The 27939-nt window shown below is 44.1% G+C and overlaps 1 protein-coding gene across 1 annotated transcript in view; it reads right to left on the bottom strand.

The window, feature by feature from the left end:
* Positions 1-883: 883 nt before the first annotated feature.
* ANO2 (anoctamin 2) overlaps positions 884-27939 on the bottom strand; it is a 323597-nt gene continuing 296541 nt past the window's right edge. The window contains exons 21-25 of the mRNA XM_058559006.1: positions 22660-22812; positions 22275-22327; positions 20121-20302; positions 3531-3636; positions 884-1156 (exon numbers count right to left, since the gene is read on the bottom strand). Coding sequence (XP_058414989.1) covers positions 884-1156; positions 3531-3636; positions 20121-20302; positions 22275-22327; positions 22660-22812 — 767 coding nt within the window. The remainder of the gene's footprint in view (positions 1157-3530; positions 3637-20120; positions 20303-22274; positions 22328-22659; positions 22813-27939) is intronic.

Raw genomic sequence — 27939 nt, 5'->3', positions numbered from 1 at the left:
CTCCTTTATCCTACTTTACATTTCCCCATAGCACTATTACTATCTAAGATACTGCACACGTATCAGCTTATTGTCTGTCTGCCCCAGAACGTAAGGGATTTTGTCTCTTGCACTTTGCTCCATCTCTAGTCTGAGAACAACGCCTGGCTCATAGTAGGTGCCCAATAAATGTCAGTAGGAAGAGAGAGGGAACCAAAGACAAGGAGAAGCACCTTTATAAAGAATGTCTCAATTTATTTTATTATTTTAAATCTGAACCTGCATAAAATGACGGTTAGTTGCATTTAGCTCAAAGCATCCCCATGACATGAACTGAAGACCAGCCTAGGTTGGGACCTTTGCTACTCACCCTCGGGTCACAGCAACCAGCCCTGTAACTTAATGTGCATCCACTGAGGCTGTGACAGCCCCAGCAGCAAGTAATCAGAGGGTTTTCTTTGGGTGGTGGCAGGAAGGGAGCGGCGATCCCTTACAATGGGTGCCAGAACAGGGCTCTCTCATAGCCTGTGGCCATCTGAAATGAGAGGGTACTTGAGGGGACATAGGGAAGGCTCTTGGTGCCTGGGAACTCCGGGGTAGAGAGTGATGGACTCAAAAAGGGTACCAATCTCCCAAAAGGATATAGCTCAAAAGAGGACCTACAAGAAACTTAAGCTTCAAGTTTTTGAGAAGCAGCATCATTTCTCTTCCATCCTGCGCTCATTCTCTCACTCGTGCTCTCTAATTTCTCTCTGTCTCTCTCTTCACACACACACCCTCTTCAAGACCCCCTTGGGCCAGATCCAGGCAGACGGTCGGACACGGCACCGGTGTGGATGCACTGACGTGCTTGTGCGTGGTCTCTCACTGCTGCAGCGCCCCCTCGGCAGTGGGGCTGGCTCGCTCACACGTTGGTGTGCTGAGAACCAGAGGACGCGATGCTACCCAGCTGGCTCCGGCCCGAGGGTGCTGAGCTGGCGGCCCGGCTCCTCCTGCTCTGATGCCCCCCTCCCTGGCTCCTCTGGGCCGGCTCGTCCATCAGCTTGAGTTTCTCATGCTCCTCTTTCAGGAAGAAGTCCACCAACAAGCTCTTCTCTTTCTTTATCTGGTCGCTGATGTCCGTGGGGATATCTGGGATCATCCAGTCCACAAGGACACTCAGGAACATCACAAGGTTCTGCCAAAAGCGAGGGAGAGGAGTTGAGACGAGAGGCCTGGCCTGGTGGGACACTAGCGCGCCACTGTCCACCCTTGCCCTGTCAGAGTGACCGCCTCAGCAGTGGGGCTGGTGGTATGGCATAGCGGTGAAGAGCACAGACCAGGAGTGGAATGGCTCCCTGTTCCTCTGGCTCCACTACTTACTAGCAAGTGATCTTAGCCAACAGGCCTAACTATAACTGCACCTGGGTGTCCCGTGTGGAAAGTGGAATGGTTACAGCACCTGTCTCCTGGAGGGGTAAGGGTTAAATGAGTCACCGCCTCGCACATGGCGGGGCTCGGTAAGTGTTAGCTCTCTCTTCTTCCCCTCTTCCAGGCCATCTCACATGTCCTGTTCTTGCTTCCTGGCCTCTAAGACTCCAGGCCTCCCCTCCAGAGGTTCCAGGTAAGAGGCCACAAGGCCTAATGGCCTGTCCAGGGCTTGCTCTGGGTCAGTTGCCCGCTCCTCCTTCCAGCTGGCCCTCTGTCCTCTATATCACAGATGGACCTTTGGTTCCTGCACTGAATTCTGGCCTCAGCCGACCTCACATTCCCCTTACCCTTCCATTCCACCACTCTAGTCACACTGGCCCATCTGGGACCTCTGCCTCTGGCCTTCCTTAATCAGTTCTAAGCTTTTGGGCACACTTAAAATTGACTTTCTTCTTCCATCTGCTGAGCTACATCCCCTCCCTTGTAAATACAGGCACACCTCATGTTACCGTGCTTCACTTTATTGAGCTTTGCAGATACTGCATTTTTTTACAAGACCCTCCACCAGCAAAAAGATTATGACTCGATGAAGGCTCAGATGATGGTTAGCATTTTTTAGCAATAAAGTATTTTTTAATTAAGGTATATACACGGTTTTTTTAGGCATAATGCTATTGCACACTTAATAGACTACAATATAGTGTAAATATAACTTTTATATGCATTGAGAAACCAAAAAATTCTTATGACTTGCTTTAACGAGATATTCGCTTTATTGCGGTGGTCTGGAATGGAACCTGCACTATCTCTGAGGTGTGCTGGTACAGGCAGGTTAAGACCACCTTTCCCTGGGAGCATCTTCTGTCTGACTGAGTGAATACATCACCGCAATGCCAGAATGGTCCAATACGTGCTAGCTACTTTTATAATCTGATTCTCATTCCCTTCCCCAAGCCACCCTTCACCCACACTCTACCCAGTACGCCTCCAATTGTGATATTCTTCTCCTCCTGTCAATTATATGCTCACTGTCTTCTCCCCTCTGAGATCCAGAGGTCAGTGACTGGGCCAGAAGGAGATAATCAGAGCACTGCTATCTCCCATGCTCTAAATCTATTCCCAACTTGACCTTGAACCCTACATGCTCCTAGGGGCCCAGGGGAAGATTTGGGGACCACCTGCTGCTTCCAGAGGCTCCTGGGTGCCTCAGGTGCTCTAGAGCTGCTTCATCAAGTCACACACTCTTCTTTTAAACCAACTCCTTATGGTGTGTGTGAATATTACATGTGGCATACGGTAAAGTGAGGAGACTCCTGTGGGTGGGGCAGCAGGGGGCTGTCTGAGCGATTTTTCAAATGTATCGCCCCATCTCTCCAGAGGAAGAATGGCTATCTCCTCTAGGTGAAAGACTAGCCAATGGATTTCTCCACTTCCTGAGCTGGGGTCCGGGGGCAGGATATTTTAGAGCCCTCCAGAGATTTGCCTTCAGGGAATACAAAAGCCTGAGGGAGACGAAGAGAAAAGGATCTGGGCTTGTGCTCCAGCCCCGCTTGAAGGCCTGCAGGACCCCGAGTGGCAACCGGGGCCTCGCGCTCAGAGAATCGCAGCAATGCAACAGGAGCTGCAGGGGTTTTCAGAGATAGGAATCGCTGGGCTCAAGTTTGCTATTCATTCAGGGATGGAGGGGTGGCTCTGGGGACCCTGGCCACCAGATGTCTCAGGGGCTAAAACAGCACTAACAAAGGAAGGAGCCCGCCAGAGCCCTAGAAGAAAGGGTCAGGACTCAGGTGGGGCTGTTTGTCTGCTCAGGTCGAGACTCTGGTTACCACTGCTCTTCCCACTTTCTTTTCTTGTCTTAGGTTTAACGGGAATCTATCCCCCACTCTGCAACTTACTCTCCGTCTGTCTTGTAACCTTACTCTGTGCTTTGTTCTCTTTTTGCAAATCCATCCATTAATGGAAGCCCTCTGGAGAGTGCTTCCTGCCTCACCCAGGGAAGGGAGCCCTCACTTCTGCCTGCCACATGCGAAGGCCCCTTATGTCACGAAGTGCCATGGAAACTGGAGATGAGGGGCAGGCAACGTGGCTGTCTTACCCCCTGCAGCCTGGATTCTGATTCACTATTCCTTATCTGAACTCACCTGGAAGATGATGACAAATGCCAAACGGGCAGACAGAACGGACCAGTACTGTTTGGAAAACTCATATGGGTTCGGGGCCCATGGTGGCTCTCGGTAATCCTTAAACCTGCCCAAAGAGAGACATGGTCTTAAAACTGGGAGGAGATGGAGGGAAGGGGGGTACTTCTCTGGGTGAAACCTCAGGGGTCAAAGCAGCAGACAAGCCCTTGGCTCTCAGACGTGGGAAATAGGGGGAGGAGGGGAGGAATCCACGGCCCAACCAACAAGCGTCCATGGAATAAAAGGACCAAAGTCCAAAAAAGCCAATGTCAGCCTAGAAATGTCTTTTTCCTACTCTCCCTCCAACATCCCCAAAAGCTTCCTCTGGTGTCTGGATTCTTCTTCCAGAAGAGCCCAGGAATCATGAGAGGAACCCAGGACAGTGGATCCATCTTGGCTCCCACTAGCCTGTGGGCTCTAGAGGGGGGAGGAGACCCAGACACCTCACACAGTGCTCTGCAGCCCGTGGGCTCAATGAAGATGCAGGTCCCAGCAGACAACCCTGGGCTTAGTCCCTGGTCGGCTGCTTTGGGACTACAGCCATGAGACGGGTCAGCCTTGCTTGAATGCTGCATTCTTACACCAAAAGGAAGACTAACTCAGACCAAGCTGAAGGCTGAGTGAATCTGGGGGGGTGGGAGGGGGTGGGCAGGCAGTGGTAATAGTCACAGTTGGTCAGAATCCTCTTTTACTAACCATCTTTATAATCTGTCCATGTGGTTTAAGAAACAAAAATGTCGATGCCTGACGTGAGCTCATGCCTCTCTATCAGACTCATGGAGAGGTCTAGGGCTTTTCCTCATCGCTGGCTTTTCACTCCCATCATGGGATGACTCATGTTAAAAGTGGCCATTTTCTCAAACTCGCTTTTTTCTAAGCCTAGAAAAATGACAAGAGCTGGTACTAGAAGAATTATGACCCTTCATGGAACTGTTTTCTCCATGGAAGTCAACAAATCTTTGATGCTCAGTAGAAGCAAAACAAGCCCTGGGCTGGAGGGAGAAGGGGGGGTAGCATCAGGCCACCAAGTGGGGTGCATGGCTGCCAAGGAAGAAGGGTAGGGATTCTGTCCAAAAGGGGCCGAGAAGGAAAATGAACATATTTTGAACATGCAATATGTGTCAATCCCTGAGCAAGGAGCCTTTCTGGAGGTTTTCTCATTTAATCTTCACAACAACATCGTCAGGCAGGCATTTGATATCATCATATAACACAGGAGGAAACTGAGGCTCAGAGAAGTTCAATTACTTGACCAAGGTCTCCTGGCCAGCAAGAGGTGGGTTCAAGCTGAGAATCCAAGTCTGGCTGAATTCAGGCTTTTCTCCAGTCACAGGGCACCTCGCCAACAGCCACTGTTTGGGGTGGGGGACTCAGAAATGGATGCTCTCTGTCCCTTCCTCTGCCCTGAATGACCCACCCACTCTAAAAGATCCATGTTAATGTCTAGTGGCTCCCAATTGCCCAAGGAGAGATGAGGGAAGAAGAGAAGAAAAAAGAGGAAGATGAAAAGAGATGTACACAGAAAGATAGAAAAAGACATAGCTATAGGGTCAGCAATAGAAAGAGACAAACTGAGAGCTGGATGCAAAGCACTTTCGACTAGGGCTGGGCAAGAGGCCAGGAGCTGCCCCCTCCCCACCCATCACCCCCCCCCCCCCCAACAGCTGATCACAGCTGTTGCAGGCTTGGTTTGACATCCGGATGAAAAGCAAAGCTAAGTGCAGCCCAGCAAAACACCACGGGATTCATCAGATCCCTCCGTGGCTGAGGACAGAGACATGGCCAGCTCCAGACTGTGCTTGCTAATGAGAGACAGGGAGAGCGTGGCTAAAGGAACAAGGACATCTTGGGGTGGGAAAAACTCAGACTCACCCACCCTCCTGCTGCCCCCCCAAAGGACCCCATGGCAGAAGGGAATTCATCCTAATCTTCTCAGGCCCTCGGGAGGAGGGGTGCTACACACACACGTGCACTCCTTCCACGGGGAAGTCCTTCCCGGTCTAGCACAATCCTCCTGCTGCAACAGAGTCCATCTCTTTTGTCCTCGAGCTTCATCCACGAAGGAACAGCTGCTCACTGACTCGGTATGAGAGCCATTGCTCACCCCTCTTTTTTCCAGTCAGAAAAGAATCCATAAATAATCTAATTCTGGTCCCACCTTTGGTCCCACTTCACCACAGCTTTTAGAAATGTCACTTTTCCCTTCCTGAGTGTCCAAAACATGTTTTGAATCTAACAGGCACATCCATCTCATCAAGGATCTGGGGAAAGATTAACACACAGACATGTCCAGAAAGCTCTACTTGAAAATCCCTCTGTGCCGATGGACTAAGGGTGGTGCTGTTGGGACCTAAGCGGCTCTGTTCGGAACTGAAGGGCAAGCTGTCCATGGAAAAGAACAACAAGCTATTTAATGAATTATGCATCTGTTCCCAATTCATTTTCCCAAGCTAACTTTTTAAAAACTGTGACCTACAGTAGTAAGAAATACATTTTGCATTAATGCACACATAAGATATATCACTAAGAGAAAAATTACACTTACTAAAAAATATACTTTTTGCTGTGTAAGTGCTTATCCAATATACTGTTCTCCTATTCTATTCTAGCCTATCTTATCCTAGTCTAGTCCTTAAAATGCTGATCATGACCCACTAAAGTGATTTTATAGCCCACTAATAAACCATGACATACAGTTTGAAAAACATTAAATCCAGCAAGTCTCTGCCACCTGGTAAATGATTGGTTGTTTACATTCCAATGTAAGTTAAGATTTCATAATTTTTTAAAAATTTCATCCTAAGAAGTCAAGCTTATCCAATATTTTCACTGAGTAACCAGCAGACACTAATTTAAACAAAGAGATAATTAGCTTTAAGACTAGAGATGGCCGCAGAAGACAGAATGGCTAATGGACTTAATTGTGTCCACCAGGGTGACAGTCGTCTGTTTTGAATCTCAGCCCAGCGCACGGCACTGGCAAAAGCGTGGGCTTTGGAGTCAGGGGGCGAGGGTTTGATGCCACCTCCACCCCTTTCGTTCTATGTTCTCTAGCAAGTTACCTAATTCACTAGCTTCTGATGGCCAAGGTCCTCATCTCTGAAGTGGCCCTCAACTTTCCATCTCACAGAGCTATAATAAAGACGAAACGGCAATGAAGAGCACGGAGCACACTAGCTGATCTATCAGATATATAGCCAATAAACAGTAGCTGTTCTTTCTCCTTTGACTGAAGGTAACTTATGAAATACACTTCTTCTGTTAAAAGAGGGCACATGTGAGGGGCCAGCCCGGTGGCGTAGTGGTTAAGTGCGAGCGCCCCGCTTCCGCGGCCCAGGGTTTGTCAGTTTGGATCCTGGGTGTGCACCGACGCACTGCTTGTCGAGCCATGCTGTGGCGGCGTCCCATATAAAGTAGAGGAAGATGGGCACAGATGTTAGCCCAGGGCCAGTCTTCCTCAGAAAAAAGAGGAGGATTGGCAACAGATGTTAGCTCAAGGCTAATCTTCCTCATTTAACAAAAAAAAAAAAAAGAAAAGAGGCCTTCCCTGTTCCCAATTCTTCTCCTGGCTTTCCAGGAGGATTTCTGATGCTCCAAGTTTCCCGTGATGCTGATATGAATAAAAAGGAGTCAGCCAGTGCCACCACTGCCAGGGGCTTCTCTCAGGATCTATGTCCAGGTAAATGACACAAAATAGGCAAGTCTCCAGCTGGTGGGAAGTAGAACTTCTGCTCCATTCCCATCAGCTCAAATGCTTTCCAGAACCAGACTCTTTCCCCTGGTTGAGGAGGTTGGATTTCCCAAAGTCCCACTGAGTGGCCAAGCCATGGGCTGGGGTTTAAGCTCAGGGAATATAACTGTAGGAACCGTCCCTAGTTCTCACCCTCACCCCTCCAAGTCCTCCTTTATCTTCTTTGAGCCATACCCTTAATTTTGAGAGTTCCCTTGACCCTCTAATAGGGGGAGTCTTTCAATAATAAAACAACTGGAGTGTCTGAAAACTAAGTGTGCACTTGAGTGGCTGTGTCACTTACTAACTGTAAGATCCTGAGGAACCTCAACATTCTAATCTATAAAGTAGAACTAATAAAATGGGTATCTCAGTGCTGAATACACAGAAGGTGCATGCTCCAGCTCTCTCCCCCCAACCATGAATAAAAGAATATGTACGTGCATGCGTGTGTGTGTGTGTGTGTGTGTGTGTGCGCGTACATTGAATGTTAAAGGAAAACACTGTGAGGATTAAATAAGACAACACATGTGAATGTGATTTCTGGAGGCTTCCACAGAAAATGGACACAACGGTTTCTTCTAGGAGAGAATGACTGGGGTGGGGGCTGAGAAGAGAGTCTTGTCTTTTCCTTTTATATACATACATATGTACACAGAATTACTTTTATAATAATAAAAGTTAATAATTTCAAAGGAAGAGTGTAATTAATGGCAATATTCAGTTGACCCAAATATATTTTTACACTAAGCTTTCAGCAACAAAATTATAGTGTTAACTGAGACAGACTCACATACAATAAGCAAAACTGGTAAAAAGTCAATATTATATTCTAGCTTTAAAATTACACTAATATTTTATCTAGACTTTTCTAATACCAAAAAAATCACATTGATTGAGTTGAATTTATACATGACCTAAAGAAATAAGGTTCCCATTAACTCAAAATATATTTCGTTATTATAAAACACACCCATGAAATAGTATCTTAAAGGTTCTACAAGTTCATTTTATGTTAATGCATAAAACAACACATTTCCTTAGGAAAAATGTCTATGAAAGATTCACACAAATGTATCATCGTGGTTACCGTTGGGAAGATGCCTAGGATTGTGCAGGTGGAGGTGGGACAGAGTTGGAGAGGTTGCCTGTAATGTTTATAATTTTTATAGGAATAGATAAATATGTTCAATGTCATTAAATATTAATTTTTTAAAAAGAACCTTTGGAGATGATTTACTTCTAGTTCCAACTTTTACAGGTGGGGAAACTGAGGTGCGGAGAGGGAAGAGAGACTCCTGGCTCAGGGGTCCTCCTCCCATCGTCTCTTGCAGCAGTGACCAGTGACAGTGACATCTGCCACAATTCGTCACAACACAAAATCCTGGTGGGCAGGTGGGTGCCCCAATAACCAACTGAGGAGCTGGTCAGCAATAGTCAGTAACGGCGTTTGTAAAAAACGAGGTTTTAGTTACATTAGGAATCAGTAAATACATTTCTCAACTCCAAACAGGAGTATGAAAAAAAGTTTTTGTAATAGTCCCAATGGAAATTAATGTCATATTAATGCTGAACACAATTACATACAATATTTTCATACCATCTGGGCTATTTAAAACTGCCTTCTGAAATTGGCCTTTAACAGGGGAAAACAGTAGAGCAACGAGGAACTAATGAGAACCATGTTAGTTCAGGGCTTGATGAAGATCAGGAACGGCAGCAGCCGGAAAAGCTGACTCTCTCTCTGGTTTCGGCACGGGGCAGATGAGAAGCAGCCACGGACTGGAAGGAAACTCACCTTCAAAGACCTTTCACAGAACCTTGGGATATGAAAGAACTTAGGCTCTGCAGAAAAACCCAACAGGAGCTCCCCAAGGATGCCTTCTGGATGCTCGACACCTCCAAACAGACCCAGTGGGTTGACCACGCCCAGGTAGGCTCCTCGAGCTCTGGGCCCCAGATCCCCAGCCAGGCCCTGCCTTGCTGATCCCTCTGGTCCCGTCCAGCTGATCCAAGAGCCTGAGCCGCCATCCATCCTCCAGGATGCGGTGGCCCTTCGACCCTGTCAAATAGTCACTAATCATGCCTCAGATTGACGTCATGGGGCTGTTTATGGAGCAGCCCTGCAGGAGCAGTGAGATGGCTGAGGCAAACGTTGCTTCAGAAATGCTGGGAATGCATCTCAAACGGGCAGCCAGAGGCTTGTCCTAACTTTTACTGCTATTTTTAAGATACCTCCATCCCTGGTGAGGCCGGGTTGGAGCCCGAGACCTCAGTTTTATTTGACCACATTTATCTTCAGAGGTCAGTGAAAGCTAAGAATAAGAAGGGTCATCGAGTTCCCAACACTATTTGCCAGCAAATCAGGGTCAACTTTTCATTTCCCACCACAGAAGCAGTTTTAAAAGCCGGCTTTGGGGCTGGCTGTAGAGCTGTCTCTGTTTCTCACAATCCCTGTCTCTCATAGTCCCTTCCCCATTCCCAATTTCTCTCTCTCTCTCCTTCATTTCTATTTCTCACACCCACTGACAGTTCCTGGCTTAGAAAGACATCAGTAGATTATGCCTCCACTTCCTAAATCTCCAGAGAATTTGGTGACCCAGACACAGCACGCAGTGAGTAGGACTCGCCTGAGGTAGATTCCCATCAACAACTCTTATCTATCCAGGAAAGGTAGTCCCTAAGTACAGCTATCTGGTATGTGACATCTAGATGATATGCTGACCCCATTCTCTAGACATCTGCTTACATGGTAGAGTAAGGCATCTCTTTATTTTAAATGTAACCCACTAGTCTTCACACTGTGGTCAGAGATAACACCAATGAAAAGTTCAATCTCATCACTGTTCCCTTACACCCCTCAGTGGCTCCCCATTGCCCTGAGAGGGAGCCCACACACCTATGACCAACACGCTCTTCTTGGTCTGCTTCCTGTTTTTTCTTCCAGCCTCATCTCTCATAGCTTACCCTTCTCACTCCAGCTCTAACCACTGAGCACGAATTAGCCCCTCTACCTGGAAAACACTGTTCTCCCTGGACCTCCTTCATCACTTGACACCCCCCTTACCATCCACCACCGCTCCTTCCACCCCACTCACCACCCAGGCCGACTTGGTCACGTGAATGAGGAGTTTCAATAAGATTATCTCTCTGGCCACTCTGTTCATTCTTCAGGGTTTCGCCTCCCTTGAAGCTTCCCCTGAACACTTAAGTCTGGGTTAGGTGCATGGCCTCCTTCCTCGGGGCTCTCAGAGCTCCCTGCATTTACCCTATCACAAATTATTAAAGCTATTTTTAGTTGCTTGTTTACTTATTCATCTCCTCCATCTAGACTCCTTGAGGGAGGCACTGTGTCTTGTTGCCTTATATAACCAACGCCAAGCCTATAGTAGAGTCTCAAAAATAGTTGCATAATGAACCTATACTTCTCACTGGTACTGACTAAGGAAAAAAACCTGGATGTTCCAAAAGTCATTTTGGTTTGATCCTGGAATGATCTATTTTCTGCAGATAAATTTTCTTGGCAGAAATATAGAATGTACCTCCTATGCATGCACCCAGTGATAATTCTGCCACTCAGTGATGGAATTTTTTTTTACTGGGCCAAAGATAAGCCATGATCCTGTCTACTCACATGGAAACAATGAAGAGAAGAGTTACTGGGGCTTGATAGCTGGCTGGAAAATCCACTGACTCTGAAGGAAGGTACAAGAAAGCTTGATCTGATCCACGTGTACTAATAGTACCTGGTGTCCTGGACATGTGTTGATTCAGCTGAGTTGTATCCATTCATCTTGACTTCTCACTAGAGAACTATCTCCTACTCCAAGATCACAGGCTTCAGATGGAGATGATTTCACTCCCAACCCCCAACCCCAATGGCCCTAAAGTCCATTAAAAGCATCACACTCCTCTGGCTAGAGTGATTGGTTCTGGGTAGGGCATGCACACTGATCCTAATCAGTGAGCTTCAGTGAGACTTTTGCTGGGGTCATTGGGAAAGCGGTATGGGCCTTTTCTCACTGGACTTGAACCCAGTATGATACTGGCCTCTAGCTGCTGGCCGTCATGTGGAGCTTGAAACTACAGTCAACATTTACTGGAGTAGGGTTGGGAGATGGAGAAAGATTTGATTTGAGAAGACATGATTGAATCAAGTGTGGCCTAAAATTAGGACTACCCTCAACTTTCAATATGGGGGCCATTACAGTCCCTTTGTGTCTAAGCCCATTTAAGCCATTGATATATCTGGAAAGCATATTCATCATGTTACTGGAAGATCTGATGGTCAAGGGCAAGGTCTGAGACCCTCAGTGCTCTGGATAGACATGTGCTTCTAGATCAATTAAAGAAACAGACAGTGTTAGCCTTGCTTCCCCACAAGACAAGTCTCACTGGTGTTGCTCTCCACTGCACGGAGTGGGGGGAGGCTTGTGTTCTTGGATAGATGTGAGTTTCACTTCAGGATCTGTCACTAGAAATCTCTGTAATCTTGGAGAACTCTTCAACTTTCCAAGCCTCAGTTTCTTTTTTTGTAGAATGAGGACTTTCAACACGATGATTTCTATACTTTCCAGTTATAAAAATGATTGTCAAATTCTCATATTTCAGTGCCTGTTTATTTAATGTAAACCTGTTGCCTGATTTCATGGACCCTGGTGGAACAGATCTAGATGCTACCAGAAAAGGCTTCTAGCTGGTACAGACCCTCTGTACAGTGGAACTATATCTTTTGGATCTGCAGACAAAAATCCAGCACCATGGACAGACAGTCTGGCATGCCAGCCATATGGAGAAGTGGCCCCTGGGCAGTGCATAGTCCAGTAGCAAATCTGCATGCATATGACTTAAGTCCAAGAGTCAGACTCTTTCTAGCCCCAGATATGAAAATACCTGAAACATATAAGCTTATATGGATGAATAAATTTACTCATCTATTCTTGGATCTGGCCCCTGATTTTGAGTTTTTTCTTGGTTGGCTAGAGTTGAACCCTTAAGTTATTGCTCCTGGGGCCAGAACACCCTTCTATTTAAATCACAAATTGGTAAAGTTGTTTAACTCAGCCATCTGGGTTGGGAAGATTAGGTTTCTCTCTTTTGTGGTCTCAGACTGTGAATCTGAACCTAAGCAGCTGTCTTACAAATGGCTGACCTTGGGTACGAAAGTGTCCCAGGCAGGAAAGCATGACAGACATGCCCAAGGTCATCAGTGCTGCAAACACAATGGAAACACTGCATCTTCAATGGAGGCATCGACAGCTTTTACATCAAACATTATTGGGGACGGTCTAAGAAAGCCCTACATTTTCCCAACAATACCTTTTCCTAGGTTTTTGTTATCATTGTAGTTATTGTTCTATTTTTAAAATATATGAGGTATGATCTTTGATCAAGTCCTTTATGGGAATTAACCAGGGTACAAAAGGGTTAAAAATTTATTCCCCTCTGCTCCTCTTCTCTTTATTTGCCCTTCTTGGGTAAATAGTGGAGAGTTTTCTGTTTCTTAGGGATTCACAGGGTTTCAATGATCCCTGTGTTGATAGCTTTCAATCATGACTCTAACCTGGACCTCTCTGGAATGCCAGCTTAGTGTGTCTAGGAATTAGGTGAAAAAATTGCCCCTTAGATTTCCTACCATCATTTTAAATGCAATATGATTGAAATCAAATTCATCACATGTACCATAACATTAGATTCTCTTAGTATCTTCCCCATCCCTGTCAGTGGACCCACAATTTTCCAGTCCTCTGACTTCAGCCCCAACTTTGGAGATATCCTTGACTCAGACTCTCTCCAATGTCTCTTGTCACCAACTTTGCAATATATTATATGAAATTGCTCATCTTCTCCCTTCGTCTTAATTCCACCCTGGTCCATGTCCACCATGGCTCATGTGTGAATGCTGCAGCACCTCAGCTTCCCTCCCTGAGCTCCCCTAATTCTAGTCCATCCTTCTCTCTGAGACCAGATTAATTTTTCTAAGCCTACATTTTATCCTGTCATTCCCTGGCACTAAAAATGTCAGTAACTTCCTATTGCATCACATTAAAATTTCTGTAATATTTCAAGATTTCCTATTATCTACTTCATCCCACCTATTCAAATGCAACAATGTGTTGTCCTATACTATCCTGGGAATTTCTACATATATTGTATTTCCTATATTATTCCCTATTATTATCTCTCAACCATTCTCCTTGCTAACTATATCACCTAGTCCCTAAGTGTTTATCTAACACCCCAAATTCATGCTTACTCCCATGACTGCCCATACTGACTCCCCATCTGGGATACTCTCTCTTTCTGTCCTACAACTCCTTGTGGCCTCTCCAGGAAGCCTACTCTTTCCATTCCAGCCCCTATCAACCTCCCTTTCCTCTGAACACCCACAATACTCACGGTCCATACTAGATATAACCACTGAATAACGTGCTATGTCCTATCTATTCTGCTTCTTTTCTTCCCAACCAGACCATAAACCCCTTAATGGTAAGGACGAAGCTATATACTTCTTTGTCTGTTCCATAGTGTCTAGCAAAAGGCACTCAATAAATGTTTGTTGATTCATCAAAACTGATTTATAGCAGAGTGACGTCAGCATCATGGCGGAGTGAGCTTTCCCGTGAATTCTTCCCCCACAAAATACAACAAAAGTAACAGCCACAGACCAACAACGGAATCCCAGACAGTCAAAAGCTGGAGCGGAGGGATCCACACTGCCGCACATCTGAGAGCGGAACGTGCTGGGCCCCCGGAGGAAGTGGGGAGAGGTAAGGAGAACTCCGCTCCCTCCCCATCAGATCAGCGATCCGGTCCGCGGGGCTCCCAGAGAGGGGGGAGAGGCGGCCCTCGGCGGGAAACTGTAGCTCTTCGGGCTCTCTCAGCCAGTGGGAAACTCCCGCACAGAGGGCTCAGAGGAGCCACAGAGCTACCATCAACATCTGAGCAACCCAGAGAGCGGATAAAGAGGGGCAAACGAGAAGCCTCCCACGTCAGGGACCCAGAGGGCAAAAGAGAGAGCTCCTCCCTCCCCGCAACCCGGAGTCTGCAGCTCCACCAGATCTAGCGGTCCGAGGCAGACCTGAATAAACTGGACTGGACCCGTGGATCGCAGTGGGGAAAAGAAACAAAACAAAACAAAACAAAACTGCGGATCGCAGCAGAAAAACTGGGGCAGAGCGCAGGGCGCTTAGACTACACAGCCCTTTACCACCACACAGTGGCGGCAGGTGGAAATTGCAACCAGAGACTTCCAGGATGAGGAAAATCAAAACCAACACAGGAACCACAATGCAAAAATATATGAAATCACCAGACCAGAAACAAAATGACAAGCACCCAGAAATCAACCCCGAAGACACAGAAATCCATAAACTAAATGACAGAGATTTCAAAATAGCTATCATAAAAACACTCAACGAAATACGAGACAACACAGACAAACAATTAAATGAGATTAGGAGTTTCTTCACAAAAGAGATTGAAATCATAAAGAAAAACCTATCAGGGCTGATGGAGATGAAGAACACAATGGAGGAGATAAAGGAGAATCTGGAATCTTTAAAGAACAGAGCTGACAATATGGAGGAAAGAATTAGTACTTTAGAGGATAGGAATACAGATATACTCCAGATGGAAGAAGAGAGAGAACTAAGACTAAAAAGAAATGAAGAAAGACTCCGAGAAATATCGGACTCTATCAGAAAATGTAACATAAGAATTATAGGTATTCCTGAGGGAGAGGAGAGGGAAAGAGGAACAGAGAGCCTATTCAAGGAAATAATAGCTGAAAATTTCCCAAATCTGGGGAAGGAGCAGGAAATACCAGTAAGCGAAGCCAACAGGACTCCTATATATATTAACAGACAAAGGCCTTCACCACGACACCTAGTGGTAAGACTAGCCAGGGTCAACGACAAAGAAACAATATTAAGGGCAGCTAGACAAAAACAAAAAATAACGTACAAAGGAACTCCCATCGGGCTCTCAGCGGATTTCTCAACAGAAACTTTTCAGGCTAGAAGAGACTGGAATGATATATTCAAAATTCTAAAAGACAAAAACTTTCAGCCAAGAATACTCTATCCAGCAAAAATATCCTTCAAATATGATGGAGAAATAGTAACTCTCCCAGATAAACAAAAGCTAAGGGAGTTCATGGCCACGAGACCGCCACTACAAGAAATACTCAAGAAGGCCCTCAGGCCTGAAAACAAGAAGAGAAAGGGAACACAAAGCTTGGAGTAAGGAGAAAAGTAGGTAGACAAAATCAGAGAAATAGTAGATCTTTACCGGAATAGGTTAGCAACCACTTAAATACTAAACTCAAAGATCAAAGGAAGAAACTCACCAAAAATAAATTTAACCTCATCACTGTAAACACACAGCCACAACACAAGATAGAATAAGGTATAACAAGAGCAACTTAGAAGGGGAAGAGGAAAGTGACTGAATTGACTTAGTATAAGGAAATAGGAGGCTATCAGATAATGGACTATCTCATACAGAAGATTTTTCGCCCAAACCTCAAGGTAACCACTAAACAAATAATCAAATTAAAACCACATATGATAAACAAAGAGAAAACTAGGAGAATCATAAGACAGAACAACCAAACTGAATTGGCAGTCCAAAACAAATGGGACAAGAAACAAAGGAAATGCAAAAGAACCAGAAAATAAGTGACAAAACAGCAACATTCAACCCTCATATTTCAATAATTACCCTAAATGTAAATGGATTGAACTCTCCAATCAAAAGATACAGAGTGGCAGGATGGATTAAAAAGCAAGACCCAACAATATGCTGCCTTCAGGAAACACATCTTAGCACTAAAGACAAGCACAGGCTCAGAGTGAAAGGATGGAAGACAATACTCCAAGCTAATGGCAAACAAAAGAAAGCAGGTGTTGCCATACTCATATCAGACAAAGTAGACTTCAAGATAAAACAGGTTAAGAAAGACAAAGACGGGAAATATATAATGATAAAAGGGACACTCCATCAAGAAGACATATCACTTATAAATATATATGCACCCAACATAGGAGCACCAATGTACATAAAACAACTATTAACAAACCTAAAAGGAGAAATCAACAACAACACAATAATAGTAGGGGATCTTAACACCCCACTTACAGCAATGGATAGATCATCCAGACAAAAAGTTAATAAAGAAATATTAGACTTAAATGAAAAACTGGACGAGATGGACCTAGTAGACATATACAGAGCACTCCACCCAAAAACAGCTGACTACACATTCTTCTCAAGCGCGCATGGAACATTCTCTAGGATAGACCATATGTTGGGAAACAAAGCAAGCCTCAATAAATTTAAGAAGATTGAAATCATAACAAGCATCTTTTCAGACCATAAGGCTATGAAACTGGAAATGAACCAGGAAAAAAAAACTGGGAAAATGACAAAAATGTGGAGATTAAACAACATGCTACTGAACAACCAATGGATCATTGATGAAATTAAAGGAGAAATCAAAAACTATCTGGAAACAAACGAAAATGATAACATGCCATATCAAACCATATGGGACGCAGCAAAAGCGGTCCTGAGAGGGAAACTCATAGCGATACAAGCCCACCTTAACAAACAAGAAAAAGCCCTAATAGGCAACCTTAAATTACACCTAACAGAACTAGAAAAAGAAGAACAAACAAAGCCCAAAGCCAGCAGAAGGAGAGAAATAATAAAAATCAGAGCAGAAATAAATGATATTGAGACCAAAAAAACAGTAGAAAGGATTAATGAAACAAAGAGTTGGTTCTTCGAGAAGATAAACAAAATAGACAAACCATTAGCCAGGCTAACTAAGAAAAAAAGAGAAAAGGTTCAAGTAAATAAAATTAGAAATGAAAGAGGAGAAATTACAACGGATACCATGGAAATACAGAGGATTATAAGAGAATACTATGAGAAATTATATGCCAACAAATTGGACAATCTAGAAGAAGTGGATAAATTCTTAGACTTATACAACCTCCCAAAATTGAACCAAGAAGAAATGGAGAATCTGAATAGACCAATCACAAGTAAAGAGATTGAAATAGTAATCAAAAACCTCCCAAAAAATAAAAGTCCAGGACCAGATGGCTTCTCCAGTGAATTTTACCAAACATTCAAAGAAGATTTAATACCCATCCTCCTCAAACTATTCCAAAAAATAGAGGAAGATGGAACACTTCCTGAATCATTCTATGAGGCCAACATCCCCCTGATACCGAAACCAGACAAAGACAATACAAAGAAAGAAAATTACAGGCCAATATCGCTGATGAACATTGATGCAAAAATCCTCAACAAAATATTGGCAAACTGAATACAACAATATATTAAAAAGATCATACACCATGATCAAGTGGGATTTATACCAGAGACGCAGGGATGGTTCAACATCCGCAAATCAATCAACGTGATACATCACATCAACAAAACAAAGAATAAAAACCACATGATCATCTCAATAGACGCAGAGAAGGCATTTGACAAGATACAACATCCATTTATGATAAAAACTCTCAATAAAATGGGAATAGAAGGAAAGTACCTCAACATAATAAAGGCCATATATGACAAACCCACAGCTAACATCATACTCAACGGGGAAAGACTGAAAGCCATTCCTCTGAGAACAGGAACGAGGCAGGGCTGCCCACTCTCACCACTCCTGTTCAACATAGTACTGGAGGTTTTGGCCAGAGCAATTAGGCAAGAAAAAGGAATAAAAGGAATCCAAATAGGTAACGAAGAAGTGAAACTCTCACTATTTGCAGATGACATGATTGTATATATAGAAAACCCTAAAGAATCTGTTGGAAAACTGTTAGAAACAATCAACAACTACAGCAAAGTTGCAGGGTACAAAATCAATCTACAAAAATCAGTTGCATTTCTATATGCTAATAATGAACTAACAGAAAGAGAGCTCAAAAAGATAATACCATTTACAATTGCATCAAAAAGAATAAAATACCTAGGAATAAATCTTACCAAGGAGGTGAAGGACCTATACAATGAGAACTACAAGACATTATTGAGGGAAATCTACGATGACATAAAGAAATGGAAAGATATCCCATGCACGTGGATTGGAAGAATAAACATAGTTAAAATGTCTATATTACCTAAAGCAATCTACAGATTCAATGCAATCCCAATCAGAATCCTAATGACATTCTTCACAGAAATAGAAAAAAGAATACTAAAATTTATATGGGGCAACAAAAGACCCCGAATAGCTAAAGAAATCCTAAAGAAAAAGAACAAAGCAGGAGGCATCACAATTCCTGACTTCAAAACATACTACAAAGCAATAGTAATCAAAACAGCATGGTACTGGTACAAAAACAGACACACAGATCAATGGAACAGAATTGAAAGCCCAGAAATAAAACCACACATATACGGACAGCTAATTTTCGACAAAGGTGCTAAGGACATGCAATGGAGAAAGGAAAGTCTCTTCAATAAACGGTGTTGGGAAAACTGGACATCCACATGCAAAAGAATGAAAGTGGACCATGTGCTATCGCCATTCACAAAAATTAACTCAAAATGGATCAAAGACCTGAAGGTGAGACCTGAAACTATAAAACTCATAGAAGAAAATATAGGCAACACACTATTTGACATTGGGTTTAAAGGAATCTTTTCGGATGACGTGCCTACCCAGACTAGGGAAACTAAAGAAAAAATAAACAAGTGGGACTTTATCAGACTAAAGAGCTTTTATAAGACAAATGAAATCAGAATCAAGATGAACAAACAACCAACCAGCTGGGAGAGAATATTTGCAAAACATACATCTGACAAGGGGTTGATCTCCATAATATATAAAGAACTCACACAATTGAACAACAAAAAAACAAACAACCCGATCAAAAAATGGGCAGAGGAAATGAACAGACACTTCTCCAAGGAAGATATACAGATGGCCAATAGGCACATGAAAAGATGCTCAACATCACTAATCATCAGGGAAATGCAAATCAAAACAACACTAAGATACCACCTCACGCCCGTTAGAATGGCTATAATCACCAAGACAAAAAACAACAAATGTTGGAGAGGATGTGGAGAAACAGGAACCCTCATACACAGCTGGTGGGAATGCAAATTGGTGCAGCCTCTATGGAAAACGGTATGGAGATTCCTCAAAGAATTAAAAATAGAGATGCCCTATGACCCAGCCATCCCACTACTGGGAATCTATCCAACGCACCTGAAATCAACAATCCAAAGAGGCTTATGCACCCCTATGTTCATTGCAGCATTATTCACCATAGCCAAGAAGTGGAAGCAACCTAAGTGTCCCTCGACTGACGATTGGATTAAGAAAATGTGGTATATATATACAATGGAATACTACTCAGCCATAAAAAAAGACAAAATCGTCCCATTTGCAACAACATGGATGGGCCTGGAGCGTATTATGTTAAGTGAAATAAGCCAGAAAGAGAAAGACAAACACTGTATGATCTCACTCATATGTGGAATATAAACCAACACATGGACAGAGAAAACTGGACTGTGGTTACCCGGGAAGTGGGGGTGGGGGGTGGGCACAAGGGGTGAAGGGAGTCATATATGGGGTGATGGACAAACAAAAATGTACAACCCAAAATTTCACAATGTTAGAAGCCATTAAAATATCAAAAAAAAAAAAACTGATTTATAGCAATTCGGGGAGGGGGACAGGAGACAGAGGGAAAGGAGAATGGTATAATTCTAGGTCATCCAGATAATTACTTGGATCCACTGCTCCTGGTCCTCCCTTGCCCACCTCTTCCTGATTACTTTACCTGCAGAACCGAACCTCCTGGTCAAACTGTGAGTTTTCTGGCTGAGTTCCCTCCTTCAGCTGGCTGACGTTGAAGAAGGAGAGGGTGTGGTTGACAAAGCCGTGCAGAGTCCCGTTGTGACTATAGGTGTACTGGTACACAAGACGCGGGATAAAGTCAGAGGTGACGGCAATGACAAAAGCCTAAGGGACAGAACCACAAGGCCTTGAGGAGTGAACAGAAGGGATGCTGTCCAGGTGGCACAGGGTCCATCTGACTGAGAGACTGTGCCCTCTTGGGCTTCCCCTCCAGAGAAGCTGCTCTGATTGAGATGGCAGTTTTTATCCCTGAGTTCACACAGCTGACTTGCATGGTTTTCCATCCTTGAGATGTATAAGTAAATCTACCAGACAGTAACTGTCAGGGGAGTGAATTACAACCACTGCAGCAAAGGATGCTAAGTCAGTTTGAACCATTTGGTGCTGGAGGGATTAAATCACCCCGGAGATATTTGAATTGACACTGGTGTTGGCCAAGCCAAAAAAGAGTGGAAGATTTTCTGAGAAAATTACTGATAGGATGAGAATGCTACTTAAGTGCGATGGGGCAGGGACACTGAATGACCATGTACAGCTGCCCCTGAGTGACACCGGAAAGCCAGGAATACCAAGGATATGATTCCACAGTTCCCTCAACTTGACCTTCATATCCTGGCACTTTTTAGCACATCATGTAATGAAAGTTGTTCTTTCATCCATTTTACTTAGGAAAAGTGATACATAGAGGGAGAAGCAGTGGGTCCTGCTGGATGGAACCACACATACCCAACATAGCATCTGGCATATCTAAGCACTCTATAAATGTCTGTGGCGCAAATCACATGACAAATGAATGATCGCATGTTTGAATGTGGAGGTACTTTCTGCAAAGAAAATCTTAAATCTTTTTGGCAGGTGTTTATACTGTATTCTGCACCAACAATTAAAGCTCTTTTAAAAAATGTAGTTTAGGTATTGTTTTCTAAATGTATATACTAGTGTAGATGGCTATAACCATATTTGAGAGTGAGTAACATACTTATAATAATCATAGCCACCACTTACTGAGCACTTGCTATGTGTCCTTTCATCATCTCATTTAATTTCCAGAATGATCTTATCTGGTGGGTACTCTTATTCTCTCCCACTTTACAGATAAGTAAAGAAGTCTAAGAGAGGCCAGGGAAGTCAAACTTCCTGTCTTTCTGCTGTATAGATGGAAGTGCTTAGTGCTCAGGGCCTCTCTTTTAGTAGAGACAACTCCAAAATAGCTACTGATCTATTTTCCAAATTGCACCTTATTTCTCAGCCTCAAGATGTGCGCTTCCTGCACCAAATGTTCAAAATGCAATGGGCTGATTCTCTCTGCCTCTCCTCACACCTCTTCTGCCATTTTATGTGTTCTTAATAGGGAACCAGGTCTCAGCCAGAACCAAGGTTTCTCTCTCAAAGGAGAATGGGCTGTAGCTTTCTTGGTGTACGCTCTGCTGGCTAATATTTTCTTGGGAATACCAGAGGAAGAGGAGGCCCCGCCTGGCCACCATACACACAGAATGCAGAAGCAAAAGGAGCTACTGGCTTGAGCCCAGCAGGATTTCCTCTGAAATGTGGACACGTCAGGCAAGGCAGTTAAGGAAGTCACAACAGATAGGACCCCGCTTCTTCCATGTCCTATCTTAACCTACACAGTGCCAAAGTCCATGGGGATAATGAAGACTGCACTGACAACTTGGAGGAACCATAATTAGGGACTGCAGCCTGGGCAACACTCCAGGTATTGTTTAGCTCAGGACTAGAAAAAGAAAGGAAAGAGATAGATAGATATGTGGAATTCTTTCCTCATTATTCTTGGCTCGGAGGAACGATCTGATTTTGACTTTTAAGGCCAAGGGATGCATTCTGGTAGATAATTACCTTTCTTTCTCTTAGTGAAATTAACAATAAAGTTGCATAGCTCTGGTGACAGTGTGATGAGTTAGAAGGCATGTATGTGCTATTAACCAGGGGGCTGTCTTAAATAGAGCTCCAAATGGAAAATGCCAGGAGGGAACAAAGGCTGGTTTCCTGCTTTGAAGACCTCAGCTCCATTGGAAAGCCCTTCCCACAGAGCCAGGGTGTCATGAATGTAAGCACTTACATTGATGATAACAGAGAACTTGCCGATTCCGGAGAGAATGTCAAACCAGATCCCTGTAAGACAGAAAGGAGAGCGTCTGGCTCACTCGGCCCTCAGCCCAGTGATGACAATGCTGCAGCTCAGGTTGAAGCTTTGCAGGCAAGTTACCAGTTGAAGTTTTCTGGGCCCCCCAGGAATGGGTTTGTCTGAAAAGGCTTAGGTGCCTCCCTGTCTGGAAACCAGGGGGACTAGTGTGGTTGGATAAAGCAGCCTCCAAAGACCTCCCAGCACCTGAAGATGAAGATGAGGAGCTCAGAGGGGTGGGGGGAGGGGGAGACAGAGGGGAGGGCTAGAGGGAGGGAGGGAGGGGGATGGGCCTGTTACAGCCCCTCAGCAAGAAACATACCAATATCTTTGGTTCTCACAGCATCTGGCCGTCTCAGCTCTGTAACAAACTTCTTTGCATCAAGCCGCACTTCAATGACATTGTTGAGTAGGGCAAACACAGGTGCCAGAGGAAAGGAGGCCACAAAGAGGGTGACAAAACCAAACTGGATGACTACAAGAGAGAACAGCACGAGAAGCTTCACCAGGAAGAAGCAGGATTTAGAAAAAATTTGCCTGGCAGTTATGGCCCCTTGTCTTTTCTTACCAGGGTCTCTTTTCCACCTGATCTCTTAGCTCCCTTTTCCTCTTAGCCCACCATCATGGGTATTTCTTTCTCAATCTCTGCAGGCCTAGTGGCCAATGCCATCACTGGGGAGCAAAGCTCTATACTAGGCACAGTGAGGAGATATGGGAAAAGGGAAAGTCTTGACTCTCCTTTCCATCACCCCGTATCTCCAGTCACTACTCCTGGTCGTCTAGCTCAGAGGTTGACAGATATTTCCAGTAAAGGGCAGACAGTAAATATTTTTGTATTTGCAGGCCATGTGCTCTTGTCACAGTGACTTAACTCTGCCATCCATCGTAGAATGAAAGCAGCTATAGACAAAAGGTAGAGAAGTGGGCTTGGTTGTGTTCCAATAAAACTTTATTTACAAAAACAGTAAAGAAATTGGGTTGAGTTGGGCCTGTGGGCCATAACTGGCCAACCGCCGATGTAACTTAAAAAAGATCTCCCAAATTTGGTCTCTTCTTTCCATATCTGTAGTCACTGCCTTTATTTAGAAAGTTTACTCATTCATCACACATTTATTGAATGTCAGGCACTATGCCAGGTATTTAAGGAGGCAAAGGTCTGGTCCTGCCTTCAAGGAGCTGGGTGTAAAGCAGAACAGAGAAATGTACACAAAGAAATACAACAAGGTTTGATGTGTGCCAAGAGAGAAAGAAGAATGTACCAGAGATAGCAGAGACTGAAAGGAGGGAGACCCCAAGCCTGTCTGGAGTGGAGACTGTCTTGACATGAGTACAGCCATGTTTGGCCGCTCCATTGACCTACAGCCACCAGCACAAAAAGAAATACAAAGCTGCTTTCTGTGTGGTGGGAACTGGCCTTTTCCCGGGAACTGGCCTTTCTCTCACGGAGGGAGTTGCAAGTTGTAACATTTCAAGGCTCTTGGAGCGTCGTAGCACGGGATGGACTGGCCATCTATGCCGGGCTGAGACGATAACCAAAGAGAACAATGCACGTACACAACTACCGGGCTGGGACGTTAGCCAGGGGGCTCAGTGCACGTACGCCACTGATAACCATTTGTGCATGGAAACACTAAATGCTTGCTCTGCAAACTCTGTAATTGCTTACTCTGAAAATTACTGATGGTATAAAAACTGCTGGAAACTGAGACCCAGTGAGAGTTCCACCTGTGGAAGGGACGCCTTGCCCAGGACGAGTGATCCTTGCCCAGCCGCGTCGATTGACAGGGCTCTCCCGGCAGTGGGGCGTGGATGTTGTGAGTAATTGATTTGATGTGAAGTAATTGATTTGATATGAAGTAATTGATTTGATGTGTTCTCTTTTCGGTCAACCTGGTGTTTCTCTTTCCGGTTGATTTGTGTCATTTCTCTTCAGCCGATGTGGGTGTTTTCCCTTTCCAGTCGGGCTGATGTTTTTTCCCTCTTAATATTTGACCTATTTGGATCTGTGTCACCTTTACTATCCTCTATATAATAAAATATACCTTCAGTCCATTTGTTTGGAGTGGAAAGTGTCTTTTACGTCTCCGATCGAATCCCCGAACCTCTCATAACATAATTGGCGCTGTGAGCAGGATTCGATTAAGGAGATGCCTTTCCTATTCAAACGAAAGGTAACTGAAGCCAAGGTGGAAGAAATTCCAGGATGGAAGGACCCTCCCTTTTGCACTCTGGCTGGGGAGTGGGCTCGCAGGTCAGGGTTATGTGAAGCTTGGGATGCTCATCTGCGACGATTTGAACCGTTGGATGTGACCAAAGCTTTGCAGACGGTGGAAAGGAAAGCGAAAGATGATGTTTCTTTTTTGGCACGGCGAGGTTGGTGTTTGTTGACTGCTTATCGCCGGGCTATAGAAGATAGGGATAAGATACAGGCAGAGAAGGCACTCTTGCAAGAAGATAGGGATAAGATACAGGCAGAGAAGGCACTCTTGGAAACGGAATATCGCCGGGCTATAGAAGAGAGGGATAAGATACAGGCAGAGAAGGCACTCTTGGAAAAGGAATATTCAGATTTACAGTTGCCTGAAGTCAAGGTGGAAGAAATTCCAGGATGGGAGGACCCTCCCTTTTGCACTCTGGCTGGGGAGTGGGCTCGCAGGTCAGGGTTATGTGAAGCTTGGGATGCTCGCCTGCGACGATTTGAACCGTTGGATGTGACCAAAGCTTTGCAGACGGTGGAAAGGAAAGCGAAAGATGATGTTTCTTTTTTGGCACGGCGAGGTTGGTGTTTGTTGACAGCTTATCGCCGGGCTATAGAAGATAGGGATAAGATACAGGCAGAGAAGGCACTCTCGGAAAAGGAAAATTTAGATTTGCAATCTCGCTTGGCTATGATTCAATGTCAATATCTTGCACTGGGAGATCAGGCTCATAACTACCAAACTATAGCAGAAAAGGCTGCTGTAAGAGTTGCCAAATATAAATACAGAAAGAGGAGAGGAAAGGTAAACGAACGAAAAGTTCATATGGCCATAGCATCGGCCGGTCCTAAGTGGGACCCGGACACATGGGATGGTGATATCTGGGATGATGATTCTGAAACTGATTATGAGGAAGAGGAAAAACCGCCCAAACACACAGAGGCACGTCCTCTTCGCCGTCGGCGGATGGAAATGGATGGTAATCATCCTGTAAGGAAAGATGTGATTGAGGATTTTAACCAACAAGAAATTTCTGATATTTTAGCCCGGGCTACACAAAAGCCTGGAGAAGCCATTATAACCTGGCTTGTTCGCCTATATGATATGGGCGCTACAGGAATTAATCTGGATGCAGGAGATGCTTTTAAATTTGTAGTTTTGTCCAATGATCCAGTAATACGGGGAGCTTTCAGAGACTGGAGCATGAATGCTCACCCCCCAAATGATCGTGGACAAGACACTGATGGTACAACTTTATTGGCTCTTGCAGTAAAAGGAGCTCAAGATAAATACCCCACGGATGATATGTGGCCAGACACTAATAGACCATGGTATACTTTAAAAGATTGTGTCCAAAAGATGAGAGAAGAAACCATGAAACGGGCTGTGTTTCTGGGGTGTGGTGAAGCTTTAAATGAAATGACTTTAAGTGTCCAGGTGCGAAACAAGTTGATAAAAACTGCACCTCCAGCATACAAACAAATAATTACAACCCTTCTGATGAATGAAACTGAAAGCCCTATATCAACACTTGCAGATAAGATTATGCAGCTAGCAGACTTGGGAGACTGGCAGACAACTGAAAATTCTCCAAGAAGAGAAAAAAGAGAAACATTCTTTAAAAAAGATAAAATGACTCGAGGTGATATGTTTTTGGCTCTACTCCAGGCAGGAGTACCTAAAGACCAGATTGATGGAGTTGACACTAGAGAATTATGGAAATTATATAAAGAAAAAGGGCTGAATGTAAAACAAGTAAACAGAAGGGACAGTATAGAGAATGCTTCCAACCCAGTGCCTGCTGCACCTAATGCACCACCTCCTCCCTTGGATCCTCTTATTGCTGACTTATGTGATTGAGGGGAAGGCCAAACCTCTGTATCGATTAGTGCCACTATAAGAAAAGATATTAGACCACATGTACCAATTAAAATATTTTGGAAGAATGGATCTACAACTAGTGTGAAGGCACTTGTAGATACAGGGGCGGAGGCCACCCTTATCTATGGGAATCCAACTAAGTTTCAAGGTACATCAATTCTAATAACTGGACTGGGAGGAAAAGAAATCCAGGCAGTTACCACTAATCTTTCTATGCAAATTGGGCAACTACCCCGGCGCACATATCTAGTTATGATTGTACCAATACCAGAATATATAATTGGGATTGATATTCTAAAAGGATTGACATTAAATTTGGCTGATGGACAATACCAATTTGCTATTAGAGCTTTGTCTTTTCATATTAATGCTGTAATTGTGGGATGTTTGCATCATGAAGTAGAAATTCCACCTGCCACGCAAGTGATCAATCAAAGACAGTATCGCATCCCTGGAGGACAACAAGAAATATCTGAGACCATAGAAGATTATTTGGCTGTAAAAGTCCTTCGCAGAGTAACTACAGCCTGGAATAATCCTATCTGGCCTGTTAAAAAAGGTGATGGGACATGGAGAATGACTGTAGATTACAGAGAGCTAAACAAAGTGACTCCGGCTATTCAAGCGGCCGTCCCTGATTTGATTACTCTTATAGAAAAAGTGCAATGTTATCCAGGCACTTGGTATGCAGTCATAGACTTGGCTAATGCCTTTTTCACCATACCTATACCTAAAAGTGTCCAAGAACAGTTTGCTTTCACGTGGCTGGGACAACAATATACCTTTACTAGACTTCCTCAGGGATATGTGCATAGTCCCACTATCTGCCATCGACAGGTTGCTGAAACCTTGGCAAAGGTACCTGCTTCTGATGATGTCCAAATAGTGCATTATATAGATGATATTATGATCCAAGGAAATGAAGAAGAAAAAGTACAACAACAGTTAGAAAAAGTAATGGACATACTTGAGGAGGATGGATGGAAAACTAATCCAGCTAAAATTCAGGGCCCAAGTTCAAATGTTAAATTTTTGGGAGTACTTTGGAATAATGGAAAACAAGAAATTTTGCCTAAAGCTAGACAAAAGATATTAGATTTTGCAGCACCCCGTAACAAAAAGGAAGCACAAAAATTTATTGGATTATTCGGATTTTGGAGGGCACATATTCCACATTTAAGTCGGCTCCTTGCACCTTTATATAAAGTTACCAGGAAAAAATATGAATTTGAATGGGGAACACAACAAAAAGAAGCTTTTGAAGCAGCCAAGCATGCTATTCAGACTGCTTTAGATCTATGGCCAATTAAACCGGGACCCATTGAGTTACAGGTAGATGTCATTGATCAGTATGCCAGTTGGAGTTTATGGCAAAAACAAGGTGCCCGACGTTATCCTCTGGGGTTTTGGAGTCGCAAGCTTCCCTGTTCCAGTGAAAGATATAGTCCTTTTGAAAAACAGTTGTTAGCCTGCTATTGGGCTCTAATAGACTCAGAAAGCCTTACCCTGGGACATGAGGTAAT

The sequence above is a fragment of the Diceros bicornis genome, chromosome 17 (assembly GCF_020826845.1).
Source record: "Diceros bicornis minor isolate mBicDic1 chromosome 17, mDicBic1.mat.cur, whole genome shotgun sequence".
NCBI lineage: Eukaryota > Metazoa > Chordata > Mammalia > Perissodactyla > Rhinocerotidae > Diceros > Diceros bicornis.
Note: the sequence above shows the minus strand (reverse complement) of the source record. Positions and strands in the feature narration are given on the sequence as shown.